This window comes from Oreochromis aureus, linkage group 8 (assembly GCF_013358895.1).
Source record: "Oreochromis aureus strain Israel breed Guangdong linkage group 8, ZZ_aureus, whole genome shotgun sequence".
Taxonomy (NCBI): Eukaryota; Metazoa; Chordata; class Actinopteri; order Cichliformes; family Cichlidae; genus Oreochromis; species Oreochromis aureus.
This window is the reverse complement of record NC_052949.1, coordinates 114,728-138,973: the sequence shown is the minus strand read 5'-3', so window position 1 is coordinate 138,973 and position 24,246 is coordinate 114,728. Positions and strand designations below refer to the sequence as shown.

At 42.1% G+C, this 24,246-nt stretch overlaps 2 protein-coding genes and 1 long non-coding RNA gene across 4 annotated transcripts; 2 read left to right on the top strand and 1 right to left on the bottom strand.

Annotated features, from left to right (window-relative positions):
* The first annotated feature begins 266 nt into the window (after positions 1-266).
* On the top strand, positions 267-2,124 carry LOC120441439. Its single transcript, XR_005614088.1, has 2 exons — positions 267-780; positions 958-2,124. It is a non-coding gene; the product is annotated as an uncharacterized LOC120441439 (long non-coding RNA).
* A 2,289-nt stretch (positions 2,125-4,413) lies between these two features.
* LOC120441491 lies at positions 4,414-9,941 on the bottom strand. Its single transcript, XM_039616755.1, has 8 exons — positions 9,855-9,941; positions 9,106-9,350; positions 6,823-6,955; positions 6,495-6,705; positions 5,864-5,997; positions 5,539-5,704; positions 5,061-5,354; positions 4,414-4,753 (listed from the first exon to the last, which is right to left on the bottom strand). The coding sequence occupies exons 4-8, from the start codon at positions 6,602-6,604 to the stop codon at positions 4,414-4,416; spliced, it is 1,044 nt and encodes a 347-aa protein (XP_039472689.1). The 5' UTR covers positions 6,605-6,705; positions 6,823-6,955; positions 9,106-9,350; positions 9,855-9,941.
* A 106-nt stretch (positions 9,942-10,047) lies between these two features.
* On the top strand, positions 10,048-14,246 carry LOC120441538. 2 transcript variants are annotated; one of them, XM_039616858.1, is made up of 9 exons: positions 10,048-10,299; positions 10,759-10,895; positions 11,143-11,357; positions 11,813-11,871; positions 11,954-12,019; positions 12,220-12,285; positions 12,916-13,003; positions 13,092-13,306; positions 13,445-14,246. In XM_039616858.1, exons 1-9 carry the CDS (start codon positions 10,178-10,180, stop codon positions 13,659-13,661), a joined length of 1,185 nt encoding a protein of 394 aa, XP_039472792.1. In that variant the 5' UTR covers positions 10,048-10,177; the 3' UTR covers positions 13,662-14,246. The 2 variants fall into 2 exon arrangements, with proteins under 2 accessions (XP_039472792.1, XP_039472791.1); XM_039616857.1 differs by having other exon boundaries at positions 10,048-10,895.
* The last annotated feature ends 10,000 nt before the right edge of the window (positions 14,247-24,246 follow it).

The following is a 24,246-nucleotide window of genomic DNA, read 5'->3' as shown; positions in this document are numbered from 1 at the left end:
TGTGATCACTGTTGATTGGTAGCTAAACTGCTGGTAAACTGTGTACAGACGTTTTACGTTCGAATTGCAGAGAAAAAAAAATTCTGGTAGCAACATTGTGCAGTATGAGCGAACCATTTCACCAAAAAAAAGGGGAAGCAAGGCAAGACGTGGCTGCAGCGGTCTGCAGACGTGACTTTTGATCAAATTTGTATGGCAAGCCATTAGTGCCAAAATTCGCCACTGTTCTAACGCGTTTGGTTAAGAAACGGCGTAAAAAACGCCGTTTAATTTTTCAAAACGCCGAAAAAAACGGCGTTCTGTTTCGACAAACGCCGTTTTTTCCGACTCTCACATGGCGCCCTGAACGCACCATCCGAGTGACGTAAAAAGCGGCGTTCAAAGACAGACGGAAACGCCGTTTTTTCCGCCACTCGGCAGAAAACGCCTTTCAAAGATGCATAAAAACGGCGTTTTTTACGGCGTTCTGTGCCAGCTGTAACGGCGTTTAAAACGGCGTTTTATTGAAATTATGCAGGGCACTCCCCATGGTTCCCTCATCCAATTACTTTCAACTCATTTCACCCAATCAAAGAAGAGGAAGTGCAGACCACACTAATGCATCACCGATTCACCTTGCTGCTAAGTGATTGCCTATTCCGTACCAGTGCTTGTCACAGTATTGACTTGTATTATAATCCCACTATGCATTTTGATGTGTTTAAGGCATGATCAAGCAAACAAACGACAGAATACTTTTTCTGAAACCTTAACTGTGGTACCTGTTATGGCAGCTAACAGGTAATGAGCAGAGCTAGCTCTGCTAATTTCTGAGCTTCTTTCTTATTTTCCTCTTTACTTCTCTTAACCTTTAACTTATGTCTTAGCAATCAGATTCTGCCGTCATGCATTACCGCTCCGTGCTAGTTATGTTGACTTTTCTCTTCTTTTGTCTTCTCTTTTTTCACCCGTATTTAGACACTCGGCGCATGGCTCCTTTGTTTACGTTAGGGATCAGCTGTTAGCGCTGCGCCCTTCAGCTGCGCTACCGGCAGACAGACCCTACGTCCCCAGTGAGGGAAGAGACGGGGGTGATGTCTCCCGAGAAAGACACCTTACACACCATCTCTCCTTCCTGTAATCACTGTAAACGTGAGATCGCTCCCTGATATGATTGAGGAGCTAATGACGCTAACCCGGTCACAGTGGCAGTACCCCGACACTGCCCGGTACTCCCTCTGTGAGTAGGCTGCCCGGCTGCCAGCTGCTGCGGCCGGACAAGACGAGAGACAGCGGTGAGAGGAAAGGAGGGGGGCTGGCAGTGTTTGTTAAAGACAGTTGTGGTATCCCTGAGCACATTGCTGTGAAAGAACAACTCTGCAACAGAGACATTGAGCTATTAGCCGTTAGCATCCGTGGAGGCAGCCTGTGACTCTCTGTGGTCCGCAGACTGCAGACGCAATCTCCGAGAGCTCTTCTTCTAATATCAGGGGACTTTAATCATGTCTCGCTGGACTCCACACTGACCACCTTCACCCAGTATGTGACCTGCCCCACCGTAGGCAATAAAACATTGTACTTAATGTATGCCAATGAAAAAGTGGCATACAGTTCATCACCTCTCCCTGCCCAGGGAAGATCTGATCGTAACCTAGTGCGCCTTGTCCCTGTGTGCAGCACTTAGTGTGCACGGAGCCACTAATCACCCACGCAGTGCCGAGATGGTCCGCGGAAGGCATATGAATAAATAATAAAAGCAAATAAATGACAGAATGCATTTTCTGAAACAAACGGAGACCTTAACTTTTATCAAAATACCGTTTTACTCAGTTTAAAGTAATACCACTGTATAATAGCCTTCAAATTTAATAATGTTAACAGTATCTCAGGAATATTTTTGCCCCATCAACATGCATTAAAAATAGATATGCAGTTTTGAATCAGACCTGTATGTACGTTTTCTGAAAAGTGATGTAAATAAATAATCTCAAAAACATGAAATAATTGTTTCCCATGTAAACTGGAGTTGTCCTTGTCAATGTCATCAGAGTACTCTGGATGTCTTACATGAATTTGAAACAGAGAGTGGCACATGACAGCGTTGTACATAACATAACTAGTTTACCTGTATGACATGAAGTAATTAAAAAAAAAAAAGAATCCATGTAACTTGGTTATGTCTTCTTTCTGATAACTGTAGATACAAATGGGCTGCAGTGTGCATTATCTTGACATCAGTATAAGATACTGAACCCGCTGATATGATGTGGTGGAGGAATACAAATACCTGGACACCCACATATATACATTTGCTGAACTGGAAGATCAAAACAGAGGCTGTACACAAGAAGTGTATGGGCAGGCGGGTTTTTGAGAACAAGCTTATGTGTGCACCAAAATGTTAATGACAGGTGTTCTGTCAGTTCAGGTGAGTGCAGTGCACTTTGATGTGTTCTTCTTGGATCAGGAGAGCAAGCTCTGTGATTGGCAGCGCTTGAAGCTGTGGTGGAGAGGAAGTGAGTGAACAAACTGCCATGCATCATGGATATTCCTCTCAGTCCACCTCATCAGGCACCTCTCTAAAAGTGTGACTCTGGTCTGTTGCCCCAAAGGATACAGGAAATGCACTGATTTCCAGGACAGAATCGTGTCTGTTTAATGCTCCATGATGATAACTTTCCTATGAGCGTTTGAAGATCACTGACATCATGGCTTTTAGCCTCATTGTTTCTGCAAAGAGATTTCTCCAGTCACTGAATCTTTTGATAAAATATATTTTTATGCCTCTAGAGCAGGGGTGTCGAACTCCAGGCCTCGAGGGCCGGTGTCCTGCAGGTTTTAGATAACACCCTGGGTCAACACACCTGAATCAAATGATTAGTTCATTACCAGGCTTCTGGATAACTGCAAGACACGTTGGGGAGGTAATTTAGCCATTTGAATCAGCTGTGTTGGATCAAGGACACATCTAAAACCTGCAGGACACCGGCCCTGGAGGCCTGGAGTTCGACACCTGTGCTCTAGAGGATGGAATATTTTAAGTGTTTACAATTTTACACTTGGGAACATTATTCTGAAATTGTTGCACAATTTGTTAATGGAGTTTTTTTGCAGATTGATCAACCTCTGCCCATATTTCCTCCAGAGCAACTCTGCTTCTCTAAGATGCTTTTAATATCTAATCATGTAACTGACCTGTTACTTTTAAAATATCCCTGCAGCTGTTTCTTTTTAGTACCACTTTTTCCAGCCTTCTCTTGCCCCATCCCAACTGTTTTGAAACATATTGCTGCCATCAAATTAAAATGGACTTATTTTTAACGACATAGTCTCAGTGTAAACACTTGACATGTTTTCTATGTTCTACTGTGAACAAACTTTGCCTTTCACATTTGCAAATCAGTGCTTGCTCTTTTTTTATTCACATTTTACACTGGAGTCCAGTATTTTCAGAACTATGTTTGTACAAAGCATAATCTGTACAAAGCAAAACATAATGTGCTCGCTGTGAACTGTCACAACATCAAACACACGCTAAACCACTTTATATCTACTACACTATACTGAGCCACTTCAAGACCTACTATACAGTTTTTTTATTTTTTAATTATTTACTGTCACTGCTTTATAGTTGTATTTATCAATATCAACAGCTGTAACTTTTAGATTAATCAAGTTGACTTTATCGAGATTCAGTTTCAGTTGTATACTTTCCATTTCACAACTTCCATCTTATACACTTTAAAAATCACTCATCATTTTTTATTGTCAGTGTCACACAGCTTGTTCTTGTATCTCCACTACTCAATGGTACATAGTAAACACGTATTATAACTTTTCACATTATATGTATCCAGTCACCTAGATATTTTGAAGTCTTTCCACTTGCTGCTATTATGTTTCAGTCAATAATTGAACTGTCTCAATGATATGTCGAGTCCAGAAAGTATATTAAGCCAGAGATGAGTTCAATACCATGACTCCCTCTGGTGCCAGTTAGTGGATTAAATAGTTCTACCACTTGCTCCATCATCGGTCCGTCCAGAGTAAATTCAATGTCTGGCACAGTAATCCTCTCAGGCCAGTCGACCAGCAATCCCAGCTCATCTGTACCATGAGCACCACCACCAGAATCAGTACCTAAGCCCTGAGCAGCAGTCGTCTCACTCTCAGTGGCTGTCACACTACCATCAGCTGTCCCACCAATAGTCCCAGCAGCAGCAGCTGCTCTAGTCTGAAAGATGTCCTGCATGGCAGTTGAGGCTCGGCCCTGTTGCTGGAGGCTGCCTCGGACAAAAATCTGTAATGGGCTCAAGTGTCTCTCTGTCCGCAAGCCATGATTGTTCCACTGTTGAGTGAAGTCTTTCAAATCTCTGTTGATCCTTGGGAGATAGATGTAATGGAGAGCCCAAAGGTGCATTTCATTGTCAATGTCTATGATGCCTTCCTCCTCCAGGTGGTGAAATAAATCACACAGTAGACATTGGTCATTCCTCGCCACAGATCACCCCAGAGCCTCTCAATTCTCTGATTATGGGTACTCCTTCCTCTTAGGGCACTTCCACGATCAAAGCCTCTGAAAATGTTCATCATCAGGCAGACAGCATTGTTTTCCCCTCCTCTGTCTGTCCGGACCCTCGAGGGTACACCATAGGATACCACGGCTCTGATGAAACTTGATAAAACGGTACTGCTACGGTTGTTGTTTGAGGCATGAAGGAAGACCACAAGACGACTGTATCCATCAATAGCCCCATGAATGACTATCCTCCACCTAAAACCGTGGTCCATAAGAAGAAAAATATTATTTCTGCTTTGTTATTGAAACAATGGAAAACACACTCTTATTTGATTTACATGGCACTATTACATGTCAAGTTTGAATTTTTCTCTGTATGTTGCTTGCGCTGTCTGTGTTCTCTCATCTTCCCCTTTAAACATAACCAGTTGTGTTAGAGGACTGCCCATCCCAGGGCCTGGCTCTATTGGAGGTGTCTTATTGTTCAACAATTATATTTGATGTAATGCTGAATTTCACTTTGGTCAAAATAGGTGTTCAACAAATCAGTGTGGTTGGTTACCTTATCAGCTTGTGATTTCCATCAATGTGCCACAATGAGTTTGGACCTGCAACCTGATTTGTTCTTCGTTCTGGTCTCCGCAAAACTGCTCTAAGGGCAGCTGCTCCAGGATTTATCCGTAACATGCTTGCTCGAACCCTCCTTCGCTGTACACGTAGTCCACGTACTCGCAGGGAGGCTCTGACAGCCTCAGGACCAATTTGTTCATTGCCAGCAACAATGTCCTGCACATGTTTATCCAAGGCACTGTCAGTCAGTTCCGCATACATTGATGCACGGGTGAAATGATACTGTCTGAAATCAGACAAAAAAACATGAGTAATTTATCACTACCATAACAGCACACTTCATTACTTGACTAGTGGTGCACATTCAAATATACTAATGTTTACAATTTCACAATACCATTTAATTTGAATAAACAGTGAGTGTGTGTCACAAAGAAATGAAAGTCACACTGGTTTCAAAAGTCACTGACCGCAGACGTCTTCGAATTGTACGAAGTGAAACATTCAAAATATCAGCCATCTGAGGTGCAGTGAATCCACATGACTTCAGGAATGAAAGCTGTTCCCGAGTGATAAGGTAAAGGGATCTACCTCTACCTCTGTTGAAAACCACTGGTGCCTGGTATCCAAAACAGCCTGAAAATATATAAGCGTTTGGTAAATAGGTAAAGGCACCCCATATATCAGGTAAATATATCAGGTAAATAGGTAAATATTTGGAAAATAGGTTAAGACAGAGTCATAATTTATTTCACACTGTTGGTGAGTCAAGGAATCGACACAATATGTGCTTACCTTGTTGGCCATGCTGAGTAGACAGTTCGACCTCCTGAATCAATTCAGCCAAGTCACGCAGAAGTTGATCTGCTGCAGTTACATTGATCAGTCTTCCTCTTGCCCACTGAAGGCTTCTCTGCATAGTCTCCAACCTCAAAGATATCAAAAAATTACTTCTTAATTCATGTTATATTTTCAGGCCATATTCCCCTTAAACATTTTAAATGTTAAATGTTTTCGATCTTGCTTTGATCCATCCATCCATCCATTCGCTTCCGCTTATCCTTTCCAGGGTCGCAGGGGGCGCTGGAGCCTATCCCAGCTGTCATAGGGCGAGAGGCAGGGTACGCCCTGGACAGGTCGCCAGTCTGTCGCAGGGCCAACACACAGGGACAAACAACCATTCACGCTCACATTCACACCTAGTGACAATTTGGATTATCCAATTAACCTATCCCCTCAAACTGCATGTCTTTGGACGGTGGGAGGAAGCCGGAGTACCCGGAGGGAACCCACGCAAACACGGGGAGAACATGCAAACTCCACACAGAAAGACCCCGGCCTGATGGTGGAATTGAACTCAGGACCTTCTTGCTGTGCGGCACAGTGCTAACCACCGTGCCACCGTGCTGCGCTGCTTTGATCATACCTCCTTAACGCTAACTGTAGCACATCTGGCCCAACATCGTCCATCAGCAGCCGCCGTGTACAGTCATTAAGAATGTTCTTGCACCTTGAGATGAAAATCCTCCAGGCCATACTTTGTAATGGTCTAGTTGAGTCACAACTATTTTTCCACAGTGCCTGCTCTACTTGGGGTGCTGGCTGCTCTACTTCATCGCTCCTCTGAGGATCACCACCTGAGACAAATCAAGCCAGCTGTATTTAAGACCACCGTTCACAACCAGTCTTTGCCTTATTATCTGTTAACCAATGTCAGTTATTGGCCTCACGTTGCTCATAGCTCTAGTACTTACCTCTCTGTTCATGTCTTCTTAGTTACTTCCTGGACAACCTTTCACACTCGCAATAGCATCACTCCCCTGGACACGGATCTCCATTTGCTCCTCAACAGCTCACTCTTTTTTATCCATTCGTGCATTACTCCACCTGCAAACAAGTAAGACTGTTCAGACTGCCTATTTGGATCTTTTCTGAACTTCTTCCAAGACCCTCCTGACTCTGCTTTCCTTCTGCTGCAGTACCTGTAGAGGCTACGCCTACACTTGAAGCCACTGAAGGGTTTGATGGCAGGGGTGAGGCAATGTAACTGTTATGAATTAAACTTGTAACAGCCCAACTCAATCTATACTTGTCTTGTACGGTTAAGATTGTTTTTGTATTCATCAGTTTTATTTGCTTCTCTTTATTCAATGTCATTTATCATAACAGCGCAGATTTTACAAACTGTTTGCTTGTTCTGACCAAAAACACCTGGCTTGAGTTACGTTTATCTTCAATACATTTCCATAAACACACCATACGTAAAAACACAAAAGGTGACCCGTGGCGGCACACATAAGGTAACAATACAAAATGGGTCCCACAGTGCCGCTCCACCATCAACTCTCACACCACTGTTTCACTTGCCAAGCTCCGCAGCCACAGATCATGTTACTGTTCCCTCTAGTATGAACTACCGTAGTCCATGTTCATAGCATTTTGCTCCTAGTTGTAGAACTCAAAGTTAACATTCACGCATTCTAGCCTTGTTTTTAATTTTACCTTTTGCATCACATACACATACTTGTCTGTTTTTTCTATTTTATTACTATATTTCTATTTCTATTGTACAGCACTTTGGTCTACCAGGTGTGTTTTAAAGTGCTATATAAATGATGATGATGATGATGGTTATGATGTAAAGAACGTTTTCTGTTAACTTCACTCTGAGCCTGCGCTCGAATCTGCTCCTGAGTACACTTCATGTTTCTTGTTGTTTAAGGAAGAGAGTTTGATTACAGTCTTAGTCATTTACAGTGATACGATAGTTGTAGGACATACCCTGCTTGCTGGTGTTTTTTCGTGGACAAACTTGGACTGTATTAGAAATCTAAACATTACTGTGATCCTACAAAGACAAAAATTTAAATTATTACTTTCAACAGGTTTATATATTTAAATAAATCAAAAATTCCATGTTAGTCTTCTGAAAATTGTGACTGAGCACTTTTGGAAACACTCTGTCACAGTATTGAGACTGTGAACAGTTACAGAATACATCTGAAATAAATGTCAGATTCTAACAGGTTATAGTTCTGTTAATAGAGCTTTTGAATCTACTCTTCATACATATTCCTGTCTTTAATAACAGTATGTCAACGATGTCAACCAATATTTTCATATTTCAAACACACACCCAAGTTAAAAATTTGAATATCCACATCTTCTACTCTGCATATCTGAAAAATCAGTTTTGATAATCTATGTTATTCATTTTTTTTTATTTTAAATGCTGTCATTAGTTTTTATTTATTTCCAACTTATTAACAAAATGAACTTGGTCTACATTGTTTTGTTCACTTGAATAAAACAACATTTTTGTATTGTACTCTGGGTTCTTGAAGACCACGCTGTCTTTTAACTTTATTCTTTATTTTCTGCATATACTGTTCTTTATTCATTTCTTTATTCTTTGAGGCGGTTCTCCTGCCATTCAGTGTTCCTAGTGCAAAGTCTGCATTTCTGTGTCCTATCTTTAGTTGGTTACTGCTTTATATTGTTGACCTCTAGGCTTTTGTGCACTTGCTTTTACTTCAACTGGTCATACTTGTTTGATTCAATTCACCTGTGTCTTGTTTCTCCCAGCTGCGTCCTCTCTCCCTAATCAACTTGCGCAAGTTCTTAAGCCTTCAGCTTTCCTCAGCTCTCTACTCTGTTGTTATGTTTCAAGCTGTACACTTTGTTTGTCTACCTTATGGCTTCCTGTGCGTTAGTTTTGGAACTTTTTTCTCCTCACTGTGGTTTTGCCGCACCCATATTTAAGGTCAGTTTTCAGTTCATGGAGTTTGTCTTTCAGTCTGCAGTGTTGGGTTTTACTGGCTGCTTAACACTCTCATTTGGCTCTTTGTATACCCCACTGTATTACTAAATCCTGGTATTGTAGATACAACTATACATGCATTTAAAAAGGCACATGCGTGCTTATCGGGATGGACATCAAAAGCTGAAAATTCTGAACATCTGTCACGATCTAATTCAAATGAGTTTACTGAAATAACCTGTAAATAACGAATAGTAGCAAATGCATTCATTCTTACCTTATACTAATCGTGGTGCAGGCCAGTGGAGTGCATGAACTTATATGCTTTCTCAGGTCAATTCGGCTGAGAGTAAATGTAATGTCCCGCTCTACTGTACAAGACTTGTGAATGGTTACCTGGAGGGATGTACCACTGTGAAAGAGGCTGTTCAGATGATTGTCGCTTTGGTCTCTGGTCATCTATAAATAGACTTTTTTTGGGGGGGTCTTTTGTTTGTTTTCGATGTTGTTGTCACCTGTTGACTACAAAAAGATCAAATATCACTCACAAAAAAAAAACCAACGGTAAATCAACATTATTACAACGTTCCTACAGTGAGACCGTCGGTTTACTACAGCATTTCAATGTCAATTACAACATTGACATTTCAACCTTGACCATAACTACAGATCGGAAGAAAAAAATCAACATCAATTCAATGTCGTCTTGCTATCTGGGATGGCAGTGCAGTACCGTGTAGCCTAATCCGGCTAATGTAACAAGTGTTATAAAACCGTATTTTAAATAATATAAAGTGGCTAAACGGAGTACCATATTAAAGACCTTATTAACATGCCTCGCCTAAAATGGCATGTTGGCAACATTCCTAACGGACCAAGGTTAGCATGACTTTTTCTTTTTTTTCTCGCTTACTACAAAGCTAACATGTAACATGCGCTTAAAAGGACAAAGTAATGTTTTGGAATCATCGCTTAGCTTTTAGTTAGCAAAGTCGAACAGTAATTGAGATTAACTAGGGTACTTACGGTCAAATGTGTTTTGGGTTTTTCTGTTGTTTTTTTTGTTGGTGCAGAGATTTCGCATCCTTTCACCTAGATGTAGTTTGTCGCACATAGCTTGATTGAGACGACACAAATATGACGTTGACTCAGAATTGGTTACCACAAATTCTGATCACAGGTTGTGGTAAGGGGTGGATTATTTAAAAAAAAAAAAAAAAAAAAAAGACAACCTTCAGTCTTGCTGATCCAATCACAAACGATGTACCTTCTCCCGCCGTACTTTGAATTTTTGGGATGCTATATATATATATCTGCCCAGCCTTTTGGCAGACTTTATATGGACAGTCATGTCTGAACGGAGCGCTGCATTTCGACGGAGAGTCAATGATATTAGAGACAGAATGAATGCCCAATTTAACCGGCTACTAAATGAAGATGACAGCGAAGAGGGGACTTCTCTGCTACAAAGGTGAAATGCTTTGGTGGTGGTTACTCTATTGGCAAGCTTTTAGCTTTGCGCCTTTTTTGTTCTTGCAAAACGAAATTACTTTTACATTTTTAAATAATAAATGGCTCGTTTACTAATTATCTGTTACAAGTCAATCGACAGCATTTAACAACAAATTCTGTAATCATAAATGTCAGTCCTAGATTGATGACTTCAAATGACAGTCATTTTAATCCCTCTTATGTCCATTTATGCATAAAGAATTTAGTTTATAAATGTAGCATATTCCATATTTTCAGGGTGCATTTAATTTGCGAGATAATCGAAAAATGCATGCAATAAACACCGATATGATATGCCTTACACGGAGTGTGTGGGGTTTTTATTTATTTATTTATTTATTTATTTTTTTGGGGGGGGTGTCTCTGTCATATTAGTTTGTGACTTAAAGACTTACTTTATCTCTTGGTCTAATGATAGCTTTGGAGTTTTCCGCCAACAGCACGGGGGTGGACCAGTGCGCAGGCGAAGAGGCGGGAGAACCACACATCGCCAGTTAACTTTTAAGGTGTCAGTTCTAAGGAATCCGACACTGACCCACTACCGATCTCATCGGGGTAATCTTTAGTTTAATATTAATTATTTGGAGTGATTTTAAAAAAAAAAAAAAAAAACAGGAACATGGTGTCATTTGTTTACAAATTGTAGAATTTGGCATTAGATTTTTAGCACATTTGTAATCTTTATTTCCTTGCACCAATAAATTGATGTTGAGAAACTACAATGTGACAATTTACCCTGTTCCGTTTTTAGGGAAAGTTCTAAATAACATTGCCAGCTAACCTGGTTTAAATTTCTTTACAGATGCCACTCCTGCTACTCGGGTGGTCGTTCCTGTAAACCTAAATGCCGCTGAATTCAGGCAGGCACTACGGGACAATATTGCAGACATACCTTTTCAGTTCGACCTATGCAAAGTGAATGGACAGTGGCTCATTCTTCCTCTTGAAGAGGAGACGCCCCAAGGAATTAGAGCAAGAAACCTATTGGGTCGCTCCAATCTTTATATCCGTCCAAAGGTATTCAAATGTTCCACTGGGGTGGCTGACATATCATAATTGTCACTATTACTGTAACTCAGTGGTACTCCAGTCACCCTAATATTGTATAAGCCATCTTTAACATATCTCTGCTCAGAATAATAAATGCTGTGATTTCCCCAAAGGATGTGAGACATTCATCTGATCACTATGCCAGATGGCATAGTGCCCTGTCAGTTGAGTCACTGTTAATAACAGAAATGCAGTAGAGCAAGCTTGAACTGTGGTCTAACAGTTTTTTGTTTTTATGGGCTGATGTGCATCTTTCATAAAACAATTGTGTGTAAAGATTTATATTTTTTCATTTTGTTATTGTAATCCCAGTTTCCTGTGTTTTGGGGTCCTGGGTTTTTCATTCTCTTTTGTAATGTCCTTAACCTCTTTCTTCTTCATTTGTTGTTCAGTTTCATTTATTTTTTCATACTCTGTTTTAGATTACAGAAGCCAATGACAACTCAACTGGTGGAGAAGTGGTGCAGTCTGAAATGGCAATGTAAGTGTTTGACCACTGCCTTTGGACTGTAGCACTATAAATGCATTACACCCTCTCATCATCAATATTTACCATATTGCAGTGTGCTGCATGACACAGAGACACCTGACCATGGCAGGCACAATGTACAGGAGCCAGAGGTTATCAGGTAAATGGCACTCTGTTTGTTTATGAGTTGGAATTTTAATCTTAAAATATTGCACAAATTTTATTTTTTGGTAAAACAACTGTTGTACAAACTAATTCTATCATTATTAGAACTTGGATCATTTTGTGTTGTCTAGATCAAGAAATATCTGCGTTGGGGTCCGGTTCCTGTTCTTAAATATTACTGCTATTCCTTTGCAGTGGTCTGCATGAAAACCAGACAGCTCATTCTAGTAGGCATGGTCTCCAGGAACCAGAGGTTAACAGGCAAGTGGTAGTTGATGAATAACATGCCAAAACTGAAGTGTAAACTGTAACTTATAAAGCACACACCATAGGTAAATAGACAATAAGTACAATATAACAGGGTGAGACCAGCAAAATAAAATTTTAAAGGTTTCGTGTATTGAACTGAGTACATTTATGTACTCTGACTATAGACCAATGGTTTAATTGCCTCATTTGGTTTCTGTTTTGCTTTTTCACATTTTTCAGATTTGTTGATGTTGTGATATTAGTATTTTTAATTGCTGAAAATGCATCGATAACACTTTAGTCAGCCTGACCATTAAGACACTTGGAACTACAGATCACCCAAACTATTCCCAGTAAACAGTTCTGCCTTTACCAATTTCAGTGTAATTCCATAAATGGGCACTGTAGTGGCAGTTCCTTATGTTTCCCAAAACTTCTAACAAAAATATACAGAAGACACTGGTGTCCTGTGATAATCTTTTGTACGCAGGCAAAACTGTGCAAACTTGAAAGTTGCATTGTATAGTTTATTGATCCAGTTTGTCAACCAATAACAAGATCCATTTTTGTTGCTTCATGCTGCTTGTCACAAATTTAAAAAAACAAACATATTAAAAAATCAAATGCATTTGTTCTGTTTAGGGAAGAGTTTTACATCGACTCTGCCGAGTCAGAAGTATCAGACCTGGATGAGGCTGTCCTGGCTTCCCCTGAACAAAATGATTCACATGTATGTCTCATGAACAACACTGCCAGAACTGCTGTGGATGTTTTTTATGTAGTCGTGACCTTTCTCTCTCTCCCCCCCCCCCCTTCAGGACGAGATGGACCTTGCTACTGTGTTAAAAGATTTCCAGGAAACGCATCTTGACACCAGCAATTATTGTACAGTGATAGCCCGACGAAGGAAAATCCTACATAGTGCCTGCATGGCACTTTCGAAGTCCTATTTTTCCTGGCATAAATTGCCAAATATTGAATTCGTTGGTGAAATGGCCGATGATTATGGAGGCCCAAGGCGGGAATTTTTTCGGTAAGCCAAAGTCCCATCTCTCCCACACAATAATAGAATGCGTAAATGTGTTGTTGTGGTTTTTTTGGGGGTTGTTTGTTGTTGTTGCAAAGATGAAATCACAATTTGACTAAAAAAAATTTCTACCTTTTCCTGCAGCTTACTTATGGTCGAAACTCAGAATTCCCTAGGGATTTTTGAGGGGAAGCCTGGCAGCCTGTTGTTCTGTTATAGCCAGCAGTTGCTGTCAAGCAACAAGTGTTATACGGCTGGTAAACTGATTGCTTGGTCCATAGCACACAATGGGCCAGGGCCACGGTGTATCAATAGACACCTGTTCTGTTTGATGTGTAGCCAGGGGTTAGGGTTTGGGTAAAGAAAGGGGTCCCAGAAGCAGCTGGGCCCCTGATGCACTCTCACTCGAGTGGGTGGGCATTATTGCCCCCAAGTCAAAAAATTACCCACGAAGGGTGGTAGTGGCCATTTATTTTGTCTATTGAGCCCGTCGCGACGTTTCGGCGTTACTTCGCCTTCATCAGGCTGGGCTCAATGAGGGTAGGGACTGGTTTGTCCTCTATTTATACTCTTTCTGTTCTTAGTCTTTTCTGTTTCTTCTTTACTAAGGTTTTTTTCTGTTTCTTCTTACTTAGGTTTTTCTCTGTACTTTCTTTCTTAGTTTTTCTCCTTTTTTTCTCTATTTTTTCTATCTTCTAACCCTACTTTCTTCTCAACCCTACTTGGGGAGCTTTCTTCTGCTATCGCTCATCTCAACCCTACTTGGGGAGCTTTCTTTTCTTTCCTTTCTCTTTATTCATGGCACCCCCTATTCCTTAGTCCACTCTTTCTTTCATCTTGTTTTTCTGGCACCCCCATCCTTAGTAACCACTCTATTTAGGCTTTTTTTCTCTATTTTTTATGTTTTTCCATTTTTTTAGGCTTTATCCTTCTGTTTTTTATATTTTTCCATTTTGTTAGGCTTTTTTTCTGTTTTTTCTGGGGGGGGAAAGGGGCAGGGAGGGGGATAGGTTAGGGATGTGGAAGTGAGTCCGGTCCCTAAAGGGTCCAGACGGTGCTCTGTCCATCCCTCCGCCTCTGCCGCTTGTCCCCTGCTGGACACGTCTCACGGAAGGCAGCCGCCTCTCCCGTGACGCACCACCGTCCAGCCCTCCGAGTCCATCCGGGACCATGTTTTGGATATTTTAATTTTTTGTTTTGTGTGTCTCTTGATGTCGCCTTTGTTATCTTTATTTAATAATTGTTTTACTGTGCTATTTATTTCAGTTAGATATGAAAAATATGTGTATATGAATTTACAATCACAAACAAAGGCGAGAAAAAAGAAAAAACGTAAATGAAATTTGTGTTTTTAAATAAAAATAAAAAATAAATGAAATTAATAAAGTTTTTAATTTTAATAAGTGAAAATCAATGAGTTACTGTGCCCACTGCCATGACGTTTCGACCCAAGATAGGTCTTCCTCAGGCTGGGGCACAATGAATTATAAGCTGGGAATGCACAGAGAGAGATGTTGCCTCTTCAACGGTCAGCTCCCAAATGAGCTCCTCTCTGCTGTGCAGCCTTTTATAGGCTTGGTTTCGTGTACATTAGTTCTTTTGAGTTTTAGGTTAGGCAATGTGTTTTCAAATATGTGTGATGGTTTTATACTACTATGAATGTGTGTTTTTAACCTTTGTAATGAAATTGCATGAAATGTGTTTTATAAAATGTATTTTGCAAATTATGTGAATTTTTAAGAATTATGTTTTTCTGAAGTAATGTATATAAGATTTAGCAATTTGTGTTTGTATGTTTGTAATCCAATTAGGTTTTTATGAATTTTGTAGGTTTGCCGAGAAATATATTTATAATTTTAAACTTGGATGAGTATGTTTTTACCGAGTTATGGTTTTATGATTTTTGGGTTTGTATATTTTTCGGCCATATTGTGTTTTTAAGGGTTTTAATAAAGTTTGTGATTTTAATGACTGTTGTTGTGTTTTAACTGTAAATTATGAAGTGATTAAAAGGGTCATAAATCAAAATATCGTGGTTTTAATGGTTTTAATAAAGTTTTGATCCCCAATATGTCCCAATTCCCCATGTGTTGTTTGTTGTACATTATTGTTATTTATTGTAATCAGATAATTATTTATTTATTTATGTATTTAAAGAAATTAACCCCCCCAAAAATGGTTAGGGTTAGGGTAAGTGATTGGGGTGGGGCTAAAATCATAGTGGTTAAGGTTAGGGCAAAGTATGGGGGTGGGGTTAAATAAAACCATAGGGGTTAAGGTTAGGGCAAGTATGGGGGTGGGGTTAAATTAGGGTTAGGGGGTTAGGGTTAGGGTTAGGGGTTAGGGATGTGAGATAGAACGCAATAACCCTCCCCACCTCGTCCGACGACTGGGTGGTTGAGTGGAGGGTCACTGGAGATGCACGGGCCGGCGCACGTCATGCGTAGCTCCCCATTCCCCTACCTCACCTCACACCCCCGGAGGATGACCATGTAACCCCCAGGAGGCCCTGAGACAGTCACTACGGTCAGTCCCTATCATATGAGGTCCCTTATTTTAGTTTTTCAGGTCTGACGTTATGGATGTTCTCTTATTCTAAACATTTGTTTAATTATTTGTCGTTTATTTCTTATTATCATCCTCATCATTATCATCATTATTATTATTATTAGTTTATGTGTATTCGGTTTCTTTTTTTGGTTGAAGGTTAGTAACGGTCTATTGTTTGCTTATTGTTATTGTTTACGATTATGTTGTTGTGATCGTCTTAGTACCTTGTGTTGTCCTTGTCAAAAGTTAATTGTTTGTTCTAATTTTCTAGGGACACATCATCAGTAGTGGACCTTGGAATCATTGGGTGTTTCGGCCATTATCACTAGACACCCTCTCCCAAGGGAGGCCCTGCCAAGGTTGATCAAGCCTTGGAGTGTGTCCATCAATTATTGTTTGTACATCTACGTGAGTTTCCGGGTTGAGTTTTGCTATATCTTTTGTATTGTTTACATATTTGTATTATGATTAGATCTGCCCGGAAATTTATGAGGTATTAAGATAAAGGTTCTAACTTTTATGGAGAAATATTAAACTTTGTAGAAGTTTCCGCACGGTTTTTATGTTTTGATTCGCGATTAAAAACGGGGTCCATAGTTTTTATTGAGTTTTGTTTAGGTTTTTTTTTGGGGGGGGGGGGGGCCTTTGCAAGGTTAGGTTTCGGGTTAGTGATTAATGGGCCAGTTGGTTAAACACATCTTTGTTAAGGTATATAGAATAAGTCAAAATGTGTCCTAGGTCCCGTTGCATCTTCGGCCCGGTCACCTAAGCCGGACCAGGAGATGTGAAAAGCTAGGTCCCGGTGCATCCTCGGCCCAGTCACCTAAGCCGTACTGGGAGATGTGAAGAGCTATGTCCCGGTGCATCCTCGGCCCAATCGCCTAAGCCGGATTGGGAGATGTGGAAGTCTAGGTCCCGGTGCATCCACGGCCTGACCACCTAAGCTGGGTCAGGGGATGAGGTGAGTCAAAAGGAAAAAAGATCCTAGGTCCCGGTGCATCCACGGCCTAGCCGCCTAAGCTGGGCTAGGGGATGAGCTTTGGAGAGGGTGGCAATTTAAAGGAGCCCAATGGTTTTTTTTGGGGAAAAGAGAATTCGACGTGTGTGGTGCAAAATGGTCTGTTGCAGTGGTGAGGCTAACCCTCATAGAAGACTGGGCCACGTTTAAGGTCCTGACGCCCTGGACCACCACATCCCACGTGCTGTCCTAGAGTCGGACCTGGGAGGGTCGCATACTTACCCCTTGTTCAGGTTAACAGACTGGTTGTTAGCACCGTTAGGTTAGCCCCAAATCTGCCCAGACAAGGTTGAGGTTGTCGGTCTATTTCCTCACAATTCAGTCTGTTGTCCATTGATCCTTCTTTTTCTTTCTTTTTTCTCTAGGGTCCTCTGACCTGTGCCGAGACCTCAATACAGGGGCTCATGGGCCAGAGGTCCCCGGCCAGCCGCGGCAAGCCGCTGCCTCCAAGGACCAACTGGGCCCAAACGCCCCCCAAGGAAGGGCCAGGAACAGCCACGGCAAGCCATGACTACCCCCACCCCCCCAAGGGGAACGAGAACACCCGGGACCAGCCGCAGCGAGCTGCTGCCTTCCCGGGGGCCTCTGGCGTTAGCCCCTAGAAGGGCATGCGGGCCAGTAGTCCAGGGCCAGCCGCGGCGAGCCGCTGCCCTCCAGGACCATCTAGGCCCGAACGCCCCCCAAGGAGATCCCCAGATCAGCAGCGGTAACCGCTGCCTCTCCAGGCCCCCCAAGGGGAACGAGGACCCCGGGACCAGCCGCAGCGAGCTGCTGCCTTCCCGGGAGCCCTCTGGCGTTCGCCCTTCTCTGGCTGCTTCCCGGGCCAGGGAGCCCCGGAGCCCTCAAAGGGGGCTCCAGGGCTCCCAGGCCCGCAAGCAGACCAGAGTCCCTAAGGCTATCTCCTGTGACACCATACACCGCACGACCCCAGGAGATGCCGTAACAATAAAAAATACAGTCAAATGTGCAATGAACTCACCCTCGGTGTCGTCTTCGAGAATCCTCCTGGCGACGTCCCCCGACGAGGTAACCAGAACGGGGGTACCGTATGTTCGGGTCAGTTTTTGTAAGGACCAGTTTCGTAACGGTTTTGCACTTCAACTGTCATTCTATCATTAGGTTTGCCTCCCAGGTAGATTCAGGTTCCGTGTCCTGATCGCTTGTTAAAAGACGAGCGTTTTGATGTATAATATGTCCCACCTATTCCGTGGGAAACATAGTTAAAATTAGGTTAAAGATCATAAGTCATACAGTCCGGGTATCATGGGAAATTTATTCAGAGTGGTAGGTGTGTCCCTTTCTGAGGTCCTACTTCCTGTTTCCCATCATGCCCTCGCATTTCCGACGTGTACCGTGAGTAAGCTTGGTTTGTACCTGCATGGGGTTGGCTATTTTCCCACGGCCCTGTGCATTCATCTGGTCTCCCTCCGGGGGGATCTCTGCCCCAGTCCCATGGGTCTCTCTCCCCTCAGTTCCTGAGGGGTTGGCTGTTCAATAAAAATGTTGATTTTTTAATAATCCCTAATGTTTATCCGATTTAGGGTTTGGTAATTAGGGATGTGGAATTGAGTCTGGTCCCTGAAGGGTCCAGACGGTGCTCTGTCCATCCCTCCGCCTCTGCCGCTTGTCCCCCTGGACACGTCTCACGGAAGGCAGCCGTCCTCTCCGTGACGCACCACCGTCCAGCCCTCCGAGTCCATCCGGGACCCCATGTTTTGAATTTTTAATTTTTGTTTTGTGTGTCTCTTGATGTCGCCTTTGTTATCTTTATTTAATAATTGTTTTGATGTGCTATTTATTTCAGTTGGATATGTAAAATATGTATATATGAATTTACAATCACAAACAAAGGCGAGAAAAAAAGAAGAAGAAAAAAAACGTAAATGAAATATGTGTTTTTAAAGAAAAATAATAAATGAAATTAATAAAGTATTTTAATTTTTAGTAATTGAAAATCAATGAATTAATGTGCCCACTGCCGCGACGTTTCGACCCAAGATAGGTCTTCCTCAGGCTGGGGCACAATGAATTGTAAGCTGGGAATGCACAGAGAGAGAGAGATGTTGTCTCTTCAACGGTCAGCTCCCAAATGAGCTCCTCTCTGCTGTGCAGCCTTTTATAGGCTTGGTTTCGTGTACGTGAGTTTTTGAATTTTGGGTTTGGCAATGTGTTTTCAAATGTCTGTGATGGTTTTTAGACTACAGTGAATGTGTGTTTTTTAACCTTTGTAATGAAATTGTATTTTGTGAAAATGTATTTTGTAAATTATATGAATTTTTAAGAATTTTATGTTTTTGAAGTGATGTATATAAGATTTAGAAATTTGTAGTTGTATGTTTTAATCCAATTAGGTTTTTATGAATTTTTAGGTTTGCAGAGAAATATATTTATAATTTTAAACTTGAATGAGTATGTTTAGTCACCGAATTATGTTTTTATGATTTTTGGGTTTGTATATTTAAGCAATATTGTGTTTTTAAGGGTTTTAATAAAGTGTGTGATTTTAATGACTGTTGTTGTGTTTTAACTGTAAATTATGAAGTGATTAAAAGGGGCATAAATCAAATGTCGTGTTTTTAATGGTTTTAATAAAGTTTTGATCCCCAATATGTCCCAATTCCCCATTTGTTGTTTGTTGCACATAATTTGTGATATGTAATAATACATTGTTGTGTATTGTAATCAAATAATTATTTATTTATGTATGTATTTAAAGAAATTAACCCCCCCAAAAATGGTTAGGGTTAGGGTAAATAATTGGGGTGGGGTTAAAGTCATAATGGTTAAGGTTAGGGCAAAGTATGGGGGTGGGGGTAAATAAAGCCATAAGGGTTGAGGTTAGGGCAAAGTATGGGGGTGGGGTTAAATTAAGCCTTAAGGGTTGAGGTTAGGGTAAAGTATTGGGGTGGGGGTAAAATTAAGCCATAAGGGTTGAGGTTAGGGTAAAGTATTGGGGTGGGGGTAAAATTAAGCCATAAGGGTTGAGGTTAGGGTAAAGTATTGGGGTGGGGTTAAATTAAACCAACCCGAATAGGTTGGAGCTAGGCTAAGGTACGGACCGGGATCAGGACTCTCACCGGATCGTGGTCACCAGAATTTGGGTTGTATTTTGGGTTGTATTTTGGGTTCAGAATAAAGTGCCTAATTTTATTTCATATTCAGTCCCCCCGGTTCTCGTGTGTCCAATAACCGTATCCATTTCCTCTCCATTGTCTTTCGTTCTCCCTCCGTCCAAGTCGAATTACTTTGCAGTCCTAATACTCTTAGCGAATGATATCCATGTGCAATGAAATGTTTTACTAAAAGTGTGTGTGTTTCCTTTTTGTTTTTGATGTTATACCTGTGTTGCATCATCCTGGTCGATATTGAGTTTCCGGTTTCTCCAATATACTGTTTGTCACATTTGGAACAGAGAATCATGTACACACAATTGGCCGTCCGTGGCGTAAAAGTCTGAGGGATCTTAAATATAGTTTTATTGAGCCTATTTTGCACAAAGTCCAGTTTAATGAAGGTGCCAGCCAAGACTGTGGTTTTCTGCAACGCCTGTAAGGGAGCAAGCCTTGCCCTCACCAGGTGGTCCTTGAGGTTGCTGTTTCTCCTGTATGCCGAGATTACTTGACATCTACTCAGGAGACCCTGGTTTTCCATGATCATCTTATAGTTACTTTTGAGTTTGCAATTGAGTAACCTGCTCCTAGGTGAAAAGGTGGTGATGAGTGGAATCCATTCTTTATTGATCTTCGGTCTTTGGATGTGGAAGGTCTTAAGACAATGTCTCAGGAAGGACCTTGAGTATCCCTCTTCCTAAGAGCCCGGAAGAGAGTTCTGACTGCTTCGAAAAAGTCTGTCCTTTGAGTGCAGATCCGATGGAACCTAATGAGCTGGGACTTGACGAGACCTTTGTAGGTGTGCCTCGGGTGATAACTGGATTTAAACAGCAATGAGTGTGTGTCTGTCGTTTTGAAATATACCTTAATGTCCAGTGTTTGTTGGTTGTGAAAAGACTGTCCCTTGTACACAGTAGTGTCTAAGAAGTCAATTGACTGATGATCAAATTCGTATTTAAGCCTAATTGAGGGGTCATGAGTGTCCAGTATATTAATGAATTTCTTGAAGTCCTCCTCCGAGTGGTTCCAAATGCCAAATATATCATCTAAGTACCTGAGATATGTGAATGGTTTCTTCTCACACTTGTTGAGGGCTGCTTCCTCCCAATCCGCCATGAAGATATTGGCATAGGCGGGGGCGAATTTTTTGCCCATGGCAACACCTTTGACCTGGAGGAAGTACTGATTGTTGAATTCAAAGTCATTTCGTCCCAAATTTATTTCCAGTAGAGTCACAAGTTCTGTATCAGGTCTTTGATGGTCAGGGTATTTGCCAAAGATCTTTTTAACTGCTCTTAAACCAGCTTCCGTTTCAATATTGGTATATAAACTGTCTATATCAATGGAAAAGAAGAATGAATTTGGAGGAATTTTTAACTTTCTAATTACGGAAATGAAATGGTAAGTATCTTTTATGTAGGATGGATGCTTTGTTGAGAGTGGATTTAGAAAGTGATCGATGTACTCGGCCGTGGCGTAGGTCTCACTCCCACAATCAGAGACAATTGGTCTCCCAGCCGGTATCTTGAATGGTATTGTCCATTTATCGGGGTCCTTGTGTATTTTGGGTAAGATGTAAAATCGTCTTATTCTGGGTTCCACTTCCCCTTTTAAATACTGTTTCTGCCTAATGTTAATGAATTTCTTATTGTACAATTGATCTATCACCTGTTGCACCATAGGCACCGTGTGCAGGTAAATTGGGCTGTCTAATTTCCGATAATAATTTGTATCCTCCAACTGACGCATGGCTTCAAAAATATATTGATCCCTACTTAAAATGACAACCGCACTCCCCTTGTCTGCGGGCTTGATTACCATGTGTTTGTTGTGTTTTAATTCTGTGAGTGCCTGAATTTCATCTTCTGTTAGATTTCTTCTGTCTTTGTGTATCTTTTCATGTTTATGAATTTCCTTATTATCTTGTTTAATCAAAAAATGAACTTCTGGTGGTAATTTGTGTGGTGGTGGTGTCCAATGTGATGGTGGTGTAAATCGTGGTTTCTCCCGTTTTCCCTTATTTCCAAAATATGTGGCCAATTTTATCTTTCTGTGATAGTTTTGTATGTCCAATAACAATTGTGTCCTTTGTTTCCTATTGTCTCCCACTGTAGGGATGAATGTCAACCCACGGTTCAGCAGATCTAGCTGCGCTTTGGATAAGCTGAAGTTCTCAGCTACCACCATTACATTCTGAAACATACGGGGTCTGACACCCCCGTTCCCCTCCTCCACGAGGCTTAAGGGGATTTTAAGTTTAAATGGGAAACCCAGTGTTCCAGCATGGCTCTCCCAGTTTGTCTGGTCCAATGCAGGTTGTCCCATTCAGTCTGAAAGGACGAGCTGGGAAGGGCCGGGATGAAGGGCTGGTTCCTCATGATATGAGCGTTCAGAGTGTGCAAAGTAGTTCGTTCTGCCAACGAAAGCGAAGGAGAATAATTGATCACCGGGACCCAAATTTCGGAATATGGGAAGTGTTTTTTTGCAGCTCTGACTGCCCCTTGCAGCTGCTTAATTGCAGTCTCCTTGGCCCGCTGCCCTTTGCAGTTGAGGCCAAACGCCAAGACTACCTTTTCCACAACCACTTCACTCGTGGATTTTGCCATCAAGGCCTGGGCATGTCTGAAGTTTGCCCCAGGGTAACTGTCAATTTGCAGGTCAGGGATACTGTATCCCGGAATCCTAGCCAGATTGGAGTCCCCTATCATGAGCCACTTCTTTCTTACACTAAGGCCCCAATCTATCATCTTCCGCTCAGTTCTGACATGTTTTGTCACTCTCAAGAGTTGCGGTTTCGGTGTGGAAGTGAACATGTCTTCAGACGTGTTTCGTGGAGAAACTGCTCCTACTGTACTCGTCTGTCCCATTTGTTGTTCCATCTCTTGGGATTGTTCCCTGGAACGAGCGTGAGCACTCACCGGTGTCAACATCTCACCTTCCCCAATGTGCTCCTGGATTGCTTCATCCAGCAACCAGCTCCCTTCGGCTGGTGCTGGCTCACCACGGCCCCCGTCACTTGGGGAGTCCTGCCGGATCTCCTCAATCTGTAGGAGATCATCCTCTTGTGGAATGACACAAGCATTTTGCAACCCTCTACGTTTCGGTCTTTGCTCCAAGGGTCGCTCATATTGTGGAACAGGAGAAGGAGGCACTGCATGCACCATCACCTCCGTCATGGTACCAACCGTCTGGCGAGGTGAGGATTGTTGTTCACTGCTCACGGTCTGCGGGTGTGCAGTTTGCACCATCGATGTCTGCTGTTGGGCATCTTGCCTTTCCACCCTGGTGCTCTCTACCACAAGTTCCTGTCCAGGACCCTGTGCTTCATGCTGTGCAGGCACATCTCCTTCTCTCTCCCGTCTGGAAGAAATCAAGGCCTCCGCATGGTCCAAGACATCTTGAGTTATGCGGGGCAGGTTCCTGCGGGCCCAGCGTGCGGCCACTTCAAAGGCCGTCTTCCAGTCCGGAACCAAGTCCCCTTCTAAGTCCACTAACATGGTCTCCAGGCCTGCCATGTAGTGTTCTTCCAGAATCAGCAAAGTGTTATAACCCCAATTTGTTGCATTCCCCCAAATGAGATCCACCGTTCGTGGTGTGGGAGATGCGGGCTTAATCATTGAGGCCAAAACCTCCACCATTCGAGCAATCATCCGTGGATGAGCTTTCCCTGGTTTGGGGGAAACATTTTGCAGATGGTGAACCATCTTGATCACTGCGTGCAACTTTCGCACTAATTTTCCAAAAGCGGGGTCTGTGGGCTGCTGCCTAAAACGGTCCCCCAACCTAGGCTGCCCTTGTCGACCCCCCGATCCAAATCTGGCATTCATCCCACGTGTCACTGCCGCATATGAACGAGATTGTGGTCCAAGGTAGCGGCTAGAAGCGAAGGGAGGCACTGGCTGGTTAGGGATGTGGAATTGAGTCTGGTCCCTGAAGGGTCCAGACGGTGCTCTGTCCATCCCTCCGCCTCTGCCGCTTGTCCCCTGCTGGACACGTCTACGGGAAGGCAGCCGTCCTCTCCCGTGACGCACCACCGTCCAGCCCTCCGAGTCCATCCGGGACCCCATGTTTTGAATTTTTTAATTTTTTGTTTTGTGTGTCTCTTGATGTCGCCTTTGTTATCTTTATTTAATAATTGTTTTGATGTGCTATTTATTTCAGTTGGATATGTAAAATATGTATATATGAATTTACAATCACAAACAAAGGCGAGAAAAAAAGAAGAAGAAAAAAAACGTAAATGAAATATGTGTTTTTAAAGAAAAATA